Genomic DNA, 18,088 nt, shown 5'->3' on the forward strand with positions numbered 1-18,088 from the left:
AGAGACGCCGCTGGTGAACAGGATTAAGGACAAATGGAAAGAGGAGCTGGGGATTGCACTAGGGTGGGGTATATGGAAGGAGGTATTGTGATGGGCCAACACGACCTCTTCACGCGCAAGGATTAGTCTCATTCAATTTAAAGTGGTGCACAGGATGCGTTTGGCACGGGCCCGGATAAGTGGATTCAACCCAGGGGTGGAGGATCGCTGTGAGAAGTGTGGGAGGGGGCTGGCAAACAACACCCATATATTCTGGGTGTGAGAAACTGGAGGGGTTTTGGGAGGGGCGTTTAAGGCTTTGTCGGAGGAATTGGGTGAGAAGTAATGGCGTGCTCCCTGGTGCCGATATTTGGTGTGTCAGAAATTCCGGCGGTGGGGGGGGGGGGGGGGGGGGGTGGTGGCCTTCGCCTCCTTGATTGCCCGTGAATGATACATCGGTAGTGCCGCCAGGGGTGGCTGCATGGATGGGGGGCATGCAGGAATTTTTGAGCCTGCAGAAGATTAAGTTTGTCCTAAGGGAGTGGGAGGAAGGGTTCTGCGTGTGACGGTATCCGTTCTTATCCATGTTTAAGGAACTGTTTGTCATCGGGGGGACAGAATATAAAGGGGAAATCCTTGCCCAAACTAGGTTTGTGGGTGCGATCCAACGGCCACGCTGCGACGGAAAAGCAGCTCGCCATGGCGCAGCGTGACCAGTGAAGCTGGGGGACCCTGCTCCCAGGATCTACCCGGTTCACTACGCCGGCTGTGGGATTCAACCCCTTTGCCTCGGAGACCTTGGGCAAGTGCCGTTCAGCACTGGTCCGCACAAATGGGGACCAGACGGAATGACACTCGTGGGCAGGATCTCCCAGGGGATCAGAGGTCCCCAGCTGCATGCCCTTTGGGCAGGATGGAGCCCTGGCACTGCTGGTGTCACCTGGGCAACCTGGCAGTGCCATCTTGGCACCCAATGAGCCCAGGCGGCATTGCTAGCTGGTGTGGGCACTGTCAGAGTGCCAGGTTGGCACTGCCAAGGTGCCAAGCTGGCATTTCTTGCACACGCACGACCAGGCTGGGGTTGCCCGGCGTGGGTGTTGGGGGACGGGAACGGGTGTAGTGCGTTCAGGCTGGGAGGGAGGTCGGGGATTGTTTCGGGGATCTCTGCACTGCACAAAACGCTATGTGCAGCCACCGCCCGCGATCCCCGTTCAGGCCCCTTTTATCAACACCAGTCACAGTGAATAGCCATGTGTTTCTCGGCACTGCGAGCGACGGGAATCACGCGGCTAAACGCGCTCGCTCGGGGACTGCGTTCCCTTTTGGGTGGATGTCCTTTTTCACAAAATTTGGTTTGAGTTTGGAATATGATCCATTATCTGAAGAAGGGTATTGAATTAAAATTGAGATTAACGTCGCAACCAACGGGCCACTCTCCCATTCCAGGCACTGCAGAGGTTACAGGGTTTGAAAGTTTGGAGTTGAAGCTTTGAAGGCAGGGCTGCCTCCGCGCTGTTCATTGGCTGTCAGGCATTTTGGGGAGCTCCTCCTGTACCACCACCCGGGCGAAAGGGGCGGGCGGCTGTGTTTGATGCCACAGGGAGGCACTTGGACTCTGGAGAGTTGTCCAGTCGGCTGCTGGCGGTGCGGGCTGCAGGAGCCGGTGGACTCCCGGGAGCAACCTGCTGCGGTGAAGGGGGAGAGCGCAGCGGCTGACAGAGCGGACCCCCCCCCCCCCCAAAAAAAAAAACCACACCCATCCCCCCGGATCCTCCCCCCCACCTCCCCTGGACCCTCGCCCAGCCCGACAGGCTGTGCCTCTGCCCCCGGGATCGCGGCACCTTGTGGATTGTTACTGAGAGAAGTTGTTTGTTTTTTGTGCCATGGGGACAGTGACTTAGTCAGATCGCTGCCGCTCCAAACGATTGGGAGGCGACTTTCTCACCCCACCCTTCGCCTGAAAGAGCCGGGGGCCACCCCTTCCCGGCCATGCAGCCCGACCTCCCCCACCTCCTGCTGCTGCTGCTGCTGTGGCTGGACGGGATCCGCAGCCTGGAGACGTTCCGCGGACCGCTGCTGGAAGCCAGTTGTCCCCATCAGGTGAGACTTTCCCCAGACCTTATTCTGGACCTTGATGTCTTGCCCCCTTCCCTATGATGTTTCCCCACCCTCTTCCGCCCCCTTCCCCATCCTCTTCCGCCCCCTTCCCCACCCTCTTCCACCCCTTCCTCTTCCAACCCCCTCCCCACCCTCTTCCACCCCCTTCCCCACCCCCTCCTCTTCCAACCCCTTCCCCACCCTCTTCCACCCCTTCCACTTCCACCCCCTTCCCCACCCTCTTCCACCCCCTTCCCCACCCTCTTCCACCCCTTCCCCATCCTCTTCCACCCCCTTTCCACCCGTCCCAGACGCAGTCAATGAGTTGCTGCCAGGTATTTTTTCTCTTTCATTATTTTCCCCAGAGAGGTTTCAGTGCCTGCAGTCAGGGCTGGGCCCCTGAGTGAAATGGATTGTGTACCTTTATATGGGTGGATGGATGACCCCCCCCCCCCCCCCCCCCAAGGCAGAGGTGCTGCGATCTGAACCTTTAACCCATCAGACATGGGTTCCATATGGGTGGCACGGTAGCACAGTGTTTAGCACTGTTGCTTTACAGTGCTAGGGACCTGGGTTCCATTCCCGACTTGGGTCACTGTCTCTGCGGAGTCTGCACGTTCTTCCCTTGTCTGCGTGGGTGTCCTCCGGTTTCCCCCCACAAGTCTTGAAAGACGTGCTTGTTAGGTGAATTGGACATTCTGAATTCTCCCTCAGTGTACCCGAACAGGCGCCGGAGTGTGGCAACTAGGGGATTTTCACAGTAACTTAATTGTCGTGTAACGTAAGCCTACTTGTGGCACCAATAAAGATTAACATTTCAGATAGATTGAAGTCATTGTGCGCCCCCCCCCCCCCCCCCCCACACCCCCAGGAGAGAGGTGGGAGGGTTGGAGAGACCCAGTCTCTTTGGGACCTCAGCTCTCTCTTTTCCTCTGTGATTAGAAGGACGTGAGGATAGGATTAGAGGAACAGGGATGGCTGGACCGTTTGGTCGAATGCCCTGTTTTTTTTTTTTTGGATTGTGGCCTGTATTGTAAATGCTGAGAGTCCGAACAGACATTGGATAAGCTTAATGATTTTCTTTTTAAACCTACTTATCATGTGAACTTGAACTTTTTGTAAAAGGAATAATTTGTGCAGGAGGGTCAGAAAATAACATTGCTGATGAAATGAGTTTGAGGCAGATGACAGTCATTTTGAGTCGGTACTGGTTTCCTACCTGGAATTGAGTTTTGGTGGTCTCACACACTTAGTCACTGTATTATGTGAGAAAATCATACTTGCCCTGCAGGTATTTTAAAGTGTGATGCACAGTTACACGATTAAGGTGTGTCAGCCTCTGATACCCCTGTCCTGTGTAAGATGCCTTTTAATTCTAAGGATACACAGAAATGTTATACTTCAGTGGTGTGGAAATGCCAGTGCTGGACTGGGGTGGGCACAGTAAGAAGTCTGTCAACACCAGGTTAAAGTTCAACAGGTTTATTTGAAGCTGCGAAAGCTTGTGATTTCAAATAAACCTGTTGGACTTTAACCTGGTGTTGTGAGACTTCACTGGTACCATGGGTTTTGCATAGAGGAACACCACAACCCAGTGATAGGCAACACCTTATGTAATGCAGCAGATCTTTACATAACAGGGTGTAGACAGACAGTTCAACTGACCCCCGCCCCCCCCCCCCCCAAACCCCCCACCTCGAACCAGCTTGGTGCAGCCTTGCCGATCTTGATATTAAGCTTCAGGGTACGAGAAGAAGGCCTTTTACGGAGAGGAAAAATCAAACCTCCGAAAGAAGAACCCACTACAAATATGCCCCTCCCCTCAGTTGAGTGACACCCCCATTGAGAGAGTTTCACCCAACTCTGATTGACTTCCCCAATCGCCACCCACTTCCTTCACTTTTTTTTGCCTCCCCTCCCTTCCTCAGTCCAATTCTCACTCCATCCTCCAACCCTGCTTGACTAATGTGCTGGTTCTCAATTTTGGATGTGCATTTCCACAAGCGGTTGAGTAACAAAGACTAGAATACAATGATCCAGTCATTAAATTATTTGTTCGATGTATATATCACAATTAGACAACTCCCAACATCGATACTTGTCAAATCATAATGTACAACATTTGTTCAGTGTGGTGATTTTGATGCTCAGGGATGGCTGTCTGTCATGGCACCATGTGTGATGAAAACTGGGAAATAAGGTGAGCAATTCTTATTTGCATAAATTATAAACCCGCAATATGTGTTGGAGTATGTTTTAAGTCAACAGCATCCCCCTAATTGAGATGGTTTGTATGAAGTCAACTCTTCCCCTTAATAACGCGCTGTCTTAGGGGGCGGCACTGTGGTGCAGAGATTAGCACTGCTGCCTCACGGCGCCGAGGACCCGGATTTGAACCTGGCCCCAGGATACTGTGTTTGCACATTTTCCTCGTGTCTGGATGGGTCTCATCCCCACAACCCAAAGATGTGCAGGGTAGGTGGATTGACCACGCTAAATTGCTCTTTATTGGGGGGGGAAAAAATTACTCTAAATTTATTTTTAAATTAAGTAGAAAACCTCACTGTCTTACAATACAGTGTATATGTGATGTAGTCCGGAGCATGGCACATCCTATAAGATACTCGATACACAGTGTTGCACTTTAGTAAGTCATAGGATTTTATTAAAGATGCAACAAATCCAAAGGAATTGATTGTGAGGTATCAAACTCTGTTTCTAAGTAATCCTTCTGAATGGGGAAAAGAACGCAAAAGAAAGACTTGCCTCTATGTTACACCACTCAGAACCCCGGGATGTCCCAAAGCCCGTTAGAGCCCATGGCGTATGTTTGAAGTGTAGTCACTGCTGCAAAGTAGAAAATGAGGCAGCACAAGGTCCCACAGACAACAATGAGCAGGAAAACTGTTTTGTGATGGGTGATTGAGGGATAAATGTTTGCCAGGACAATAGGGGAACCCCCACCTGCTCCTCTTTGAATGATACCGTGAAATCCCTTACAATGATCTGAGAGAAGGTGAAAGAAGATTGGATGTGGGCCATGACATGGTAATAGAGGTAGGTAGGGTATTTAACATGGGTTGTAATCAAAGAGCTTGTAAAGCTAAGATTTGAGAAATTTGAGTAGAGCTAGACACTGGAAGAATTTATTCCCTGCACAAAAAAAAAGAAAAATGTCAAATTTTGCACCACTGATGGGCCATCAAACACATGGGGCAGTTTGTTGGGAAGTTGTGGAGGCATAGCCTGAAGCCACTGCTAGCATTGGTCACAGAATATTTCAGCCTGAATGAAAGAAATTGCTTTTATATATTATCATACCGTACCTTATCTCAAAGCACTTCACACAGCATAGATTACTTTGTGAAGATTATTTTTATTTGTGAACATTGCTGTCAAGGCTCGTGTTTATTGTCCATCCCAAAAAGTGCACTTGAGAAAGTGGTGGTGAGCTGCCTTCTTGAACCACTGCAGCCCGTTTGATGTAGGTATATCACTGCTGTTAGGGAGGGAATTCCAAGATTTTGACCTGGCGCCTATGAAGGAACAGTGTATATTTCGAAGGCAGAATGGTGAGTGACTTGGAGGTGGTGATGTTTTCATGCACCTTCTTCCCTTGTTCTCCTAGTTGTTAGGGGATGTGGGTTTGAAAGGAGCTTTGGTGAGTTGCTTGTGGATGGTTCACATTGTTGCCACTATATGAATGTGGCAGAGGAAATGAATGCTTAAGGTGGCAGATGAGGTGTTGATCAAGCGGTCAGCATTATTCTGCATGCTGTTCTGCTTATGCAGTGGGAGAGAGCACATCCTGAGTGAGACACAGTCGGGAATTTGGAGCACAGTGGGAATTTGGTGCAGGAGGGAGAGGTACTCTTTTGCTTTCTAACTTTTTCACTCTTCAACAAGTGGTATTGCCCTGCTGTAGCAGTAGAGGCTGCAAGGGAGAGAGCTGATTGGTAAGCAGTGGGTAAGGTCAGGTAAGTATTTACTACATTTATCACTTATAGTTTGTAAGATCATTTTGTGATTTATTGTTGTGAGGGCTATATTTTGTAGTAACGAGGACCAGGACAGAAGGGCCCATAGTAATTGATATTATTTGACATTAAGCATCTTCTAAAATGTAATTTAATTTAAAGGGGTAAGTCATGGCAGGAGAGCTCCAAGCCGTGGTGTACTCCTCATGCTCCATGTGGGAACCTGTGAACTATTCCAGTGCCCGGGGCCAGCACGTGTGCAGGACGTGTATCGACCTATATCTGGAAGTCTGTGTTTTGAAGCTGAAGCTGTGGCTGGGAACGCTGTGGAGCATCCGTGAGGAGGAGAGTATCGTGGATAGCACTCATAGAGAGGTGGTCACACCGCAGGCTCAGACTCCACAGGCAGGAAGGGACTGGGTGATCACCAGGCAGAGCAAGAGGACTAGGCAGGCAGTGCAGGAATCTCCTGTGACCATTCCCCTGCAAAACATACCATTTTGGATACTGTTGAGGGGAATGGCCTCTCAGGGGAAAGCAGGCACAGCCAAATTTGTTGCCCCACAATTGGCTCTGCTGCACAGGGTAGAATTAAAATGTGTGAGAATGCAATAGTTGCAGGAGATTCAATTGTAAGGGCAATAGATAAGTGTTTCTGCGGCCACAACGATACTCCAGGATAGTAGGTTGCCTCCTTGGTGCTAGGTTCAAGGATGTCTCGGAGCAGTTACAGAACATTCTGGAATGGGCAGGTAAACAGCCGATGGCCGTGATACACATTAGTACCAATGACATGGGTAACAAAGAGGGTGAGGTCCAAAAGCCGAATATAGAGTTAGGAAATAAGTTGAAAAGTAGGACCTGAAATGTAGTGATCTCAGGATTATTACCAGTGCCATGTGCTAGTCAGAGTAGAAAAGCAGGATATATCGGATGACTATGTGGCTGGAACGAAAATGCGTATAACGAGGCAAAAGCCAGGATAAATTCAGAATTCAGCAAAGGAGGATAAAAGAAAATAAAGAAAGAGAAAATAAACTACAAGGGTAGACTAGTGAGGGATATAAAAATTGACATTAAGAGCTTCTTTAAATATATAAAAAGACAGAGGTGAAAGTGAACATGGACCCCTCAGAAAATGAATCTGGGGAGATAGTTAGGGGGAACAAGGAAATGGCAGAGGAGTTAAACAGATATTTTACATCAGCCTGTACGGTGGAAGTAACTTCGAACATGCCATTATTCTAAAGAATGCTGAGGAGGAATTAAATACCACCACTCAAAGTAGTATTAGACAAACTAATGAGGCTAACGGCAGATAGGTCCCCTGGCCCTGATGGCTTGCATCCTAAAAGTAGCTGCTACAGAGGTAGTGGATGCATTGGTTGTAATTTTCCAAAATTGGAATTCTGGAGGATTGGAAAAATCACAATGTGACACCCCTATTCATAAAGGAAGGGAAGCAAAAAGCGGTTAACTATAGGCCAATTAGCCTAACATCTATTCTTAACATCAATTACTAAGGAAGTACTAGCAGCACATTTGGAAAATCATAATCTAATCAAGCATGTCATAATACTGACTTCATGAAAGGGAAATAGCATCTCACTAATTTATTAGAGTTTTTTGAGGAAATATCATCCAGATTGAATAGAGGGGAACCAGTAGATGTAGTGTATTTGGACTTTGAGAAGTTGTTCGACAAGGTACCTCATAAAAGGTTGAGTTACATGATCAGAGCTCATGGTGTTGGAGATAGTATACTGGCATGGATAGAGAATTGACTAGTGGACAGGAAACAGTGAGTAGGGATAAGGGGGTTATTTAAAAATATATATTTTTATTAAAGGCATTTTCACATATATACAAACCAAAGAGAAACAGCAACAACATCAACACACAACATGCAATAACCATATCCAAACTGCCCCCTCTCCCCACTCCAGCCCACTCCCCCCCCCCCTTTTTGCTTATCAGATCAAACTCCAAACAAAAGAAAGGACCCCCCCTCCACTGCCGATGTTTTATTACTCCTTCAAGAAGTCGGTGAACAGCCTCCACCTCGCGAAGAATCCCTCATCCGAACCCCTTATACGAACTTTATTTTCTCAAGGTGCAGAAACTCCGCCAAATCGCACACCCATGCCCAGCGTAGGCGCCTCCAAGTCCCGCCACCCGAGCAATATCCGCCTCCGGGCTATCAGCGAGGCAAAGGCCAACATGTCCGCCTCTCTCCCCATTTGCAGTCCCGGATCCTCCGACTCCAAATATTGCCACCCACGGGCTCAGAAGCATCTTCACCCCCAGGATCTTTGACGTTGTGTCTGCAAAAGCTTTCCAAAACTCCTCCAGCGTCTGACATGCCTAGAACATATGGCCTCCTGCACACTGCCCACACCAAACTTCTAGCCCTAATAAGAACCAGCTCATCCTGGACAACATCATGTATGCCCCTATACCACCTTGAGCATATGACAAGGATGAATTCACCCTCCAGAACACCTCACTCTATATCCCAGCCTCAGAAGCCTCCCTACCTGCGCCTTGCTTCCTCCACCAAAATACATTCTCTCCATCAACTCCCGTATATGCCCTACACCCTGTCCTCCGCAATCTCTTCCTCAGACAGAATCTTATCCTGCAGCTCTGGGAACAATGCCAGCTCCTTCCTCATGAATTGCCTAACTTGCAGGTACCGGAACCTATTCCCCTTTGGTAACTGATAGGTCGCCTCCAGTTCCTCTGTCTCCGCAAACCCCCCCCCCAATAAACAGGTCCTTGAAATACTCTTTCCCCATTCACCCCCACTTCCTAAACTTTAAATCCAACCCAGCCGGGACAAACCTGTGGTTGCAGCAAATTGACGTCCAAAGGGACATGCTTTCCATTTTGAAGTGCTGACACACTGGTTCCACACCCTCAGCGCTGACACCACCACAGGGCTTGTGGCGTACCTGGCCAGCGAAAACGGAAGAAGCACCAGCAATAATGCCCTCAAACTGGCTTCCTCCATCAGCCCTGCACCGGCCTCTCCCCACTGCCCACTTCCTAATCATTGTTATATTTGCTGCCCAATAATAATTTTGCAGATTTGGCAAACTAGCCTTCCCCTCTCCTTATCCTGCGAACATCCTCCTAGTCTAGTGAACCTTGCCCGCTCATATAAACTCCAACATCATTCAATGACCCTCCATAAAAGGACCTGGGCACAAAGATTGGAAGGTTCTGGAATGCGAACAAAAACTTTGGCAACACAGTCATATTTACCGCCTGGACCCTCCCAGCTAATTATTATGGCAAATCATCCCAACTCTTAAAATACTCCTTCATTCCCTCAACCAAATTCGCCAAGTTCAACTCGTGCAGCTGTGCCCAGCACCTCGCCACTTGTATCTCCAGATACCTCTACCAGCCAAGGCGGCAGCTTCCCCAAACTGCTCTGCTGCCCCGCACATTGATCGGGAACAACCCGCTATTCCCCATGTTGAACTTATAACCCGAGAACAGACTGAACTCCCCCACAATCCCCATACTCCTAGCGAATCTCTCCACCGGGTTTGAAACATACAACAGGAGAGCGCCCACATACAAAAAGACCCTTCATGAACCCGGTTTGGTCCTCTCCTATTACCCCCAGCACACAGTCCTCCATATGCGTCACCAGCAGCGTTTATTTTCGTGTCGTTCAACAATGATATTGGGCGGTACGGTTCACACTACGCCAGACCCTTACCTTTTTAAAAATAAGTGAGATAAAACCCTGAGACAGCTTCGAGAGAGTTCCACCTTCTCCAATGACATATTGTACATCCCGATTAATAGGGGCCCCAATTCTGAACCAAACTTTTTATTAAACTCTGCTGGGAACCCGTCCGGGCCCTTCCTCGACTGGATAGGCCCCACACAATCCATTACCTCCCTCAGCCCCATCAGTGCCCCCAACTCCTGCACCTTCCCCTCCTCCACCATCGGGAACTACAACCCGTCCAGGAACCTCCTCATCCCCCACTGGAAGCTCTGAGCTGTACAGCTTCTGGTAAAAAGGCTCAAATGCCCCATTCACAACCCCCCCCCAACTCCCTGACCACCGCACCGCCACTAGTTCTCATCCGTCCAATCTCCCTCGCCGCCTGCCTTCTCTGCTGACGCACAGCATCCTGGGCTTTTTCCCCATTCTCGTACATCACCCCCTGGGCCCTGCGCAATTGCCCCATCGCCTTCCCTGTAGACATAAGCCCAAACTCCATTTGGAGTCTCTGCCTCTCCTTCAACAGCGCCTCCTCAGGTGCTGCCGAGTACTTCTGGTCCACCACCTGCATGGCCTCCGCCACCGTCTGCCTCTCGAACTTCTCCACCCAATCGTGCATCCGAATCAAAATAAACTCCTCCCTCCCCCAATCACCACCTTCAGCACCTCACATACATGGAAGCGGAGACCTCACCTGTCTTGTAATGTTCCACATAATTCCAGATAGCCAACCCAACTTTTTCACAGATCTCTTTATCTGCCAACAACCCCATATCCAACCTCCATTGTGGCCGCTGGGAGCACCTCCCCCTTTCCACACACAAGTCCAGTGTGGCGCATGGTTGGACACCATGGGCGCAATTCTCCACTCCCACGCCGGTTGGGAGAATCGCCTGGGCCGCCAAAATTTCCGGGGACGCCGGTCCGACGCCCTCCCGCGATTCTCCCAAGTGGCGGGAACAGCCCGGTCGAGTTTCGCGGGCTGCAGGCCGGAGAATCGCCGGAGACACCCAAAATAGCGATTCTCCGGCACCCCCGCTATTCTGAGGCCCAGATGGGCCGAGCGGCCAGGCCAAAACGGCGAGTTCCCCCCGGCGCCGTCCACACCTGGTCGCTGCACCCGTGGGCGGTGCGTGAACGCTGGGGGTGCGGCCTGTGGGGGGCGAGGGGGGATCCTGCACCGGGCTTCACCTGGAATGTGGGGTGGCCCGCGATCGGTGCCCACCGATCGTCGGGCCGTCCTCTCTGAAGGAGGACCTCCTTCCTTCCGCGGCCCCGCAAGATCCGTCCCCCATCTTCTTGCGGGGTGGATTTAGAGAGGACGACAACCACGCAAGCGCGGATGACGCCCGTTATGTGGTGCCGGCCGCGTCATCTATGCGGCGCCGCTTTTACGCGGGTGACAAGGCCTGGCGCGTGTAGATGACGCGGCCCCGATCCTGGCCCATTGTCAGGGCCTGAATCGGTCGGGACCGGGGCCGTTCCGCGCCATCGTGAACCTCGACGACGTTCATGACGGCACGGCCACTTCGGCGTGGGAGTGGAGAATCCCGCCCCATAATCGGCAAATATCCCGAGCCAACCACTTCCGCTAACAACGCCTTGTCCAGTTCAACTCCCCCCCCCCCCCCCCCCCCCAAACCAGGTGCCGTTACGCCTGTTCCATGTTTGTGGAAACCAGTGCTAAATGGGCGGATCATGTCCGGTGACTCACGATTGGCTCGGCGCGGAGCCCGTTTTGGAACTCTCCCGGGTTTTACCCGGCACGCCCGGACCCACGCCGGGAACAACGCAATCGCGCCCTATGATTTTATGGTTTATTGGAGATGATTTAGAGAAGATTCACTAGGATGATCCCTGGTATGGAGGGATTGTCTTATGAACAAAGGTTAAGCAAGTTGGGACTCTACTCATTGGAATTTAGACGGAGGAGAGGTGATCTCATTAAAACAGACAGAATTCTTAAGGTGTTTGACAGAGTAAATGCAGAGAGGATGTTTCCCCTCCTGGGAGAGGCTAGGACCAGAGGGCGTATTCTCAGAATAAAGGGTTGCCAATTTAAGACTGAGACGAGGAGGAATTTCTTCTCTGAGGGTTGTGGGTCTTTGGAATTCCTTGTCACAGAGAGCTGTGGGGGCAGACTCCTCATGTATATTTAAGGCTGAGATAGAGAGATTCTTGATCAGTAAGGGAATCAAGGGTTACGGGGAAAGGGCAGGAAAGTGGTCATGAGGAATTTTGGATCAATCATGATCCTATTGAATGGCGGAGTAGGTTTGAGGGGCCGAATGGCCTACTCCTGTTCCTTTTTCGTATGGTCTAAGGGGAAAGTTTATTCCTTTCTACCCTATCTATTTCCCTCCCAATTTTGTATACCTCAATCAGTTCCATCCTCAGCCTTCTCTGCTCTCAGGAAAACAATCCCAGCACGGAACAGCCTCTCATCTTAGCTGAAATGCTCCAGCTCAGGCAACATTCTAGTGGATCTCCTCTGCACTCTGTCTAGTGCAATCACATCCTTTCTATAGTGTAGCAACCAGAACTGCACACAGTACTCCAGCTGTGGTCCACCATAACCTCCCTGCTCTCACACGTTATGCCTCGGCTAATAAAGACAAGCAGCCGGTATGCCTTCTTAACCACCTTAGCAGCTGGTTCTGCTGCCTTCAAGCCTCCATGCACCCCAAGGCCCCTATGGTCCTCTGTACTTCCTAGCGTCCTACCATTCATTGTGTATTTCCTTGCCTTATAAGTTCTCTCCCAAAATGTATCACCTCTCACCTTTCAGGGTTAAATTCCATCTGCTACTGTTCTGCCCATCTGATCGGCCGAAGGATAGTAAAATGTCTGATTCATTGCTTTGCACTGTGTAAAATTCATTTATATGACTAAAGTAAAATTATCTGTCATTTTGGATTCTGAGTCTCAGTTGGAGAGTAATTGCACTTCGACCCTCTGAAAAAAACACACCCCTCCCTTTTCCTATCCCCATAACCACACCTATCTGAAAATCCGTGGACACTAAGGGACAATTTGGCATGGCCAATTAACCTAACCTGCACATCTTTGGACAGTGGAAGGAAACTGGAGGAAACCCACGCAGACACTGGGAGAATGTGCAAACTCCACACACAGTCACCCAAGGTCGGAATTGAACCCGGGTCCCTGGTGCCCTCAGCACTGTGCCACCATGCTGCCCTCATCTATCTGCAAGTTCAAATCGGTAGAGGAATTACTGACCCCCTTCTGTCTGTCCTCATCACTCGACCCCTCCTTCACTGCTCTGCCCCTCGCCTCATCCTCCCAGCCCCTCTGCTTCACCTATCAACCTTCCCAATTTCTCCTTTGATTCTCATTCTTTCCTCCCCCCCCACCCCCCCATTTCCCTCCTCCACCTGGATCCACCCACGTCCACTTTGTACCATCCCTCCCTTCCACTAACAATGGTTTTTACCCGGGTGAGCGAAGGGGGTAGGGTGGTTGAGGTAAGTGGGCAAGGTGATGAGGGCACGCAGTCGGGCGGTAGTCAGGTCAGGGAGGAGTGAGGAGAGGTAGTTGGGAGTGTCGAGGAGGATGGAATCGAGATGGGGGGAGGGGTGTGATCGTATGGTTACCCAGGAGTTATAAACATTTTCTGGGTAACTATCCAGCTAAGTATGTTGGAATGCCTGAAGCCTCTGACGTTAACTCAGACTGCTGATCAACAAGTATATACAAGAGTGTTGCATTTCAGTGAATCAGACTATTATTATGAAACATATCCAGAGATTAGCACAGAGTTATCAAGTAATATATTGTGAAACAGCATCTTGGAACTAATTTTGCAATACTTCCTTCTCATTTACAATAAAATGTTAGCGCCTATTGCATCAAACAAGCGTCCTGTTACAATATTGCCTTGTGCCAGTTGCAACACAGGCACACTGATGAGAATAGCTGGAGGAAGTGTTTCTCAAGAAAATAGATTTGTTGGAGCACCACTTGATGTCACAAGCCAAAATATTCAAGCACACAACATGAGAAGAACAGGCTGGTTGTTGGTCCATGAATTCCTTGCAGAGTTTCTAAATTTAGTAAAAGCTAACCTTGTTTGAGGGATATTGACAGATGTAATGAACAGACGAGATTTGAGATGTGCTGTGATAAGCTGCTTCCTTTATTTTTTATGGTCAGGGACATCAACAACAACTTTGTTACACAGTCTCATCTACCTATTATTCTCCAACAACAACTTCTATTTATATAGCACCATTAATATAATCAAGCATCCCAGGGCACTTCAGAGGAATATTATCGGACAAAATATGACACTGAGTCAAATAAAGAGATATTGGGCCAGATCTTCTGGTTTCTGGATCATTGGAAACCAGATATAACCTCCCTCCACCCCCCAGAATTCCCAACGCACCATCTCCATGGGAATTGCTTGGGAGATTTGAACTTCCAATGGGCAATTTCCCTGCTCCCTGAGACCCTCTGAAAATGTCTCCAATTAGAGTGGGATACTTCGGGTATTTTCAACACACTTACCGGGATAGTTACCCAGGAAATGTTAGACAGAAACATTCTAGTCTAACTCCTGGGTAACCATATAACCTTGCCCCAAAAACAGAAGTGCTGACTGGAAGATTTGGATCAATAGGTCAGATGATCGAAATCCTGGTCAAAGTGGTGGGTTGTAAGGAGTACCTTCACAGAGAGAAGTGAGGGTAACGAGGCAGAGGGCTGTAAGAAGGGAATCCAAGAGCTTGGGACCCAGGCGACTGAAGACGCAGCCACCAATTTGGAGCAATTCTGACCGGGAATGTGCAAGGGGCTTGAATTGGCAGAGCACCAGATATCTGAGTTGTGGGGTTGGAAGAGATTACAAGCGTGATGGGAAAGTAGGCTTTCTGGGGGCAGCAGTTTCGGATGACCTCCAGTTTATTAAGGAATAATGTGGGAGATCAGCCAGAAGTGCAATGGAATCACCAAATCCAAATTAATGAAAGAAGTGTTTCAACAGCAGATGAGCAGAGACAAGTGTGAAGCTGAGCTCTGTTACAGGCCCTCATGCTTCCATTTTTTTTTTTTAGAAAACATTTTATTGAGGCATTTATAATTTTAACATTTTAACATGTTAACATTCTAAATAACAGAGCGGTCCGACACACGCAAAAACCCCACATTAACATACCCAACTTCCCCTTGACCTAACTCCCAGCTACCCATATAATAGAATTCCTGTCCTTATTCTCCACTTCCATGACTCCCCTGTCCTCATGCTTCCACACTGTGCAAAGCATCCTTTCACTGTTTTGTACAGCCATGTGAGTTTTTCAACTCACTGAGTGGGGTGGCTGGCGTTGTGTTTGGTCCCTTGTACTTCAAGTGAACTCACCAAACATTTTGATCCATCCAACCTGATGCACTATCAATTACGACGAGATGAGAGTATAGAGTAATCGAGGCTTTATTGCACAGAGATGTGTGGCCTCCTACAGCTGCTGCCGAAATGGCTGCAGCTCGGTGAGCACACACATTTATACTCCGCCTACTGGGCGGAGCCAGCAGGCAGGGATCTACCCCCGTACCTGTAGTACAGGGGCTTTACTGTAATACACTCGCATGCAGTGCAGTATATAACAATATAATACAACAGTGGTGACTACCACATTCACCCCCTGTTAAAAATGAGTCCAGCGGGGATGGTGGAAAACTATTTACATACAGGTTGTTATTAAAATTTCAGAGAAGGTTACAAATTTAGACGGTCGGGCACCTTGATCCGTCGATAAGAGCGCCGCAGTGCTGGTGGTGAGTCAGGCGTCGGCTTGGTCGTCGGTGACTCCGGGAGCGTGTCGACATCCTCTTCATCCCTGGGTGGGACCAAGGAGAGGATGGATTGTCCTGGAGTGGGGGCTGTAGTGGGGTGCGCTGGGGGAAGGGAGGGTGGCACCGGGGCAGATGGGGTGGGGGGGGGGTTGTGGGGACCCAGCTGGTGCCAGGTCCCTGAGGGTGGCGGCTGTCGGGGTACGCGTAGGCGTACTGCAGGTTTGCGTGGAGTAGCTGTACTCTCTCAACCAACGGGTCCACCTTGTGGAGCCGCACGTGCTTGCGGAGGAGAACGGGTCCTGGTGCTGCCAGCCACGTTGGGAGCGAAACCCCGGAGGTGGACTTCCTGGGGAAGGCAAAGAGACGTTCATGGGGGGTTTCGTTAGTCGCCATACACAGAAGCGACCGAATGGCGTGAAGTGCATCGGGGAGGAACTCCTGCCAGCGGGAGGCCGGGAGATTTCTGGACCGTAGGGCCAGCTGGACGGCCTTCCAGACCGTCCCATTCTCCCGCTCCACATGCCCGTTTCCCCGGGCGTTGTAGCTGGTCGTTCTGCTCGAGGCAATGCCCCTGTTGAGCAGGTACTGGCGCAGCTGATCGCTCATAAATGAGGATCCCCGGTCGCTGTGGACGTAGGCGGGGAAACCGAACAGAGCGAAGATAGTGTTGAGGGCTTTGATGACGGTGGCAGACATCATATTGGGGCATGGGATGGCGAAGGATAATCTGGAATATTCGTCAACCACATTGAGAAAATACGTGTTGCGGTCGGTGGAGGGGCCCTTTGATGTCCATGGTGAGGCGTTCAAAGGGGCGGGAGGTCTTCACCAGGCGTGCACGGTTTGTCAGTAGAAGTGCGCTTTACTCTCCGCGCAGACCTGGCAGTCTTTGGTGATAGCCCTGACTTCCTCGATGGAGTAGGGCAGATCTGCGGGTCTTAATGAAGTGATGAAAGCGGGTGCCCTCTGGGTGACAGAGATCATCGTGCAGGGTCTGGAGTCAGTCCACTTGTGCATTGGCACATGTACCTCAGGACAGTGCATCGGGGGGCTCGTTGAACTTACCGGGGCGATACAAAATCTCGTCATTAAAGTTGGAGAGCTCAATCCTCCACCGCAAGGTCTTATCATTTTTGACCTTACCCCGCTGTGTGTTAAACATGAAGGCAACCGACCGTTGGTCTGTGAGGAGAGTGAATCTCCTGCCGGCCAGGTAATGCCTCCAGTGCCGCACGGCTTCAACGATAGCTTGGGCCTCCTTTTTGATGGAGGAGTGCCGAATTTCGGAGGCATGGACGGTGCGGGAAAAGAATGCCACGGGCCTGCCTTATTGATTGAGGGTTGCGGCCAGAGCGACGTCTGATGCATCGCTCTCGACTTGGAAGGGGAGCGGCTCGTCGACTGCGTGCATCGCGGCCTTGGCGATGTCGGCCTTGATATGGTTGAAGGCCTGGTGAGCCTCGGCCATCAGTGGGAAACCGGTGGAGTGGATGAGTGTGTGGGCCTTGTCTGCATAGTTAGGGACCCACTGGGCGTAATACGAAAAGAACCCCAGGCATCGTTTGAGGGCCTTGGGGCAGTGGGGAAGGGGAAGATCCATGAGGGGGCGCATGCAATCGGGGTCAGGCCCTAGAACTCCGTTCTGAACCACATAGCTGAGGATGGCTAATCGGTTCGTGCTGAACACACACTTCTCCTTGTTGTAGGTTAGGTTGAGGAGTTTGGCGGTGTGGAGAAATTTGGAAAGGTTAGCGTCGTGGTCCTGCTGGTCGTGGCCGCAGATGGTGACGTTATCCAGGTACGGGAAAGTGGCCCGCAGTCCGTACCGGTCGACCATTTGGTCCATCTCCCATTGGAAGACTGAGACCCCGTTAGTGATGCCGAAGGGAACCCTAAGGAAATGGTAAAGACGGCCGTCCGCTTCAAACGCGGTGTACGGGCGGTCCGCCTTGCGAATGGTGACAGGCAGATTTCAGGTCCACTGTTGAGAAGATGGTGCAATCTGATTGACCATATCAGATATGCGTGGGAGGGGGTACGCATCGAGCTGCATGTACCAATTGATGGTCTGACTGTAGTCAACGACCATCCTGTTTTTCTCCCCCGTTTTCACCACTACCACTTGGGCTCTCCAGGGGCTGTTGCTGGCCTCGATGATACCTTCTCGCAGCAACCGCTGGACCTCAGACCTGATGAAGGTCCTGTCCTGGGCGCTGTACCATCTGCTCCTGGTGGCGACGGGTTTGCAATCCGGGGTGAGGTTTGCAAACAGAGAAGGCGGGTCGACCTTAAGGGTCGTGAGGCCGCATACAGTAAGGGGTGGTAGGGACCCGCCAAATTTCAGGGTTAGGCTCTGGAGGTTGCACTCACAACCAGGGCGAGTAGCAAGGCAGCGCAGAGGTTGGGAAGGACGTAGAGCCGGAAGCCGCTGAACTCTATGCCCTGGATGGTGAGGGTAGTGATGCAGTACCCC

General features: G+C 50.6%; 1 protein-coding gene across 1 annotated transcript in view; it reads left to right on the plus strand.

The window, feature by feature from the left end:
* The first annotated feature begins 1,625 nt into the window (after window positions 1-1,625).
* The window catches only part of LOC140388499 (interleukin-17 receptor C-like), a 121,609-nt gene continuing 105,146 nt past the window's right edge, over window positions 1,626-18,088 (plus strand). Inside the window, exon 1 of the mRNA XM_072472788.1 lies at window positions 1,626-2,079. Within this exon, the coding sequence (XP_072328889.1) occupies window positions 1,969-2,079 (111 nt within the window). The 5' untranslated portion in view covers window positions 1,626-1,968. The remainder of the gene's footprint in view (window positions 2,080-18,088) is intronic.

This window comes from Scyliorhinus torazame, chromosome 13 (assembly GCF_047496885.1).
Source record: "Scyliorhinus torazame isolate Kashiwa2021f chromosome 13, sScyTor2.1, whole genome shotgun sequence".
Lineage (NCBI taxonomy): Eukaryota > Metazoa > Chordata > Chondrichthyes > Carcharhiniformes > Scyliorhinidae > Scyliorhinus > Scyliorhinus torazame.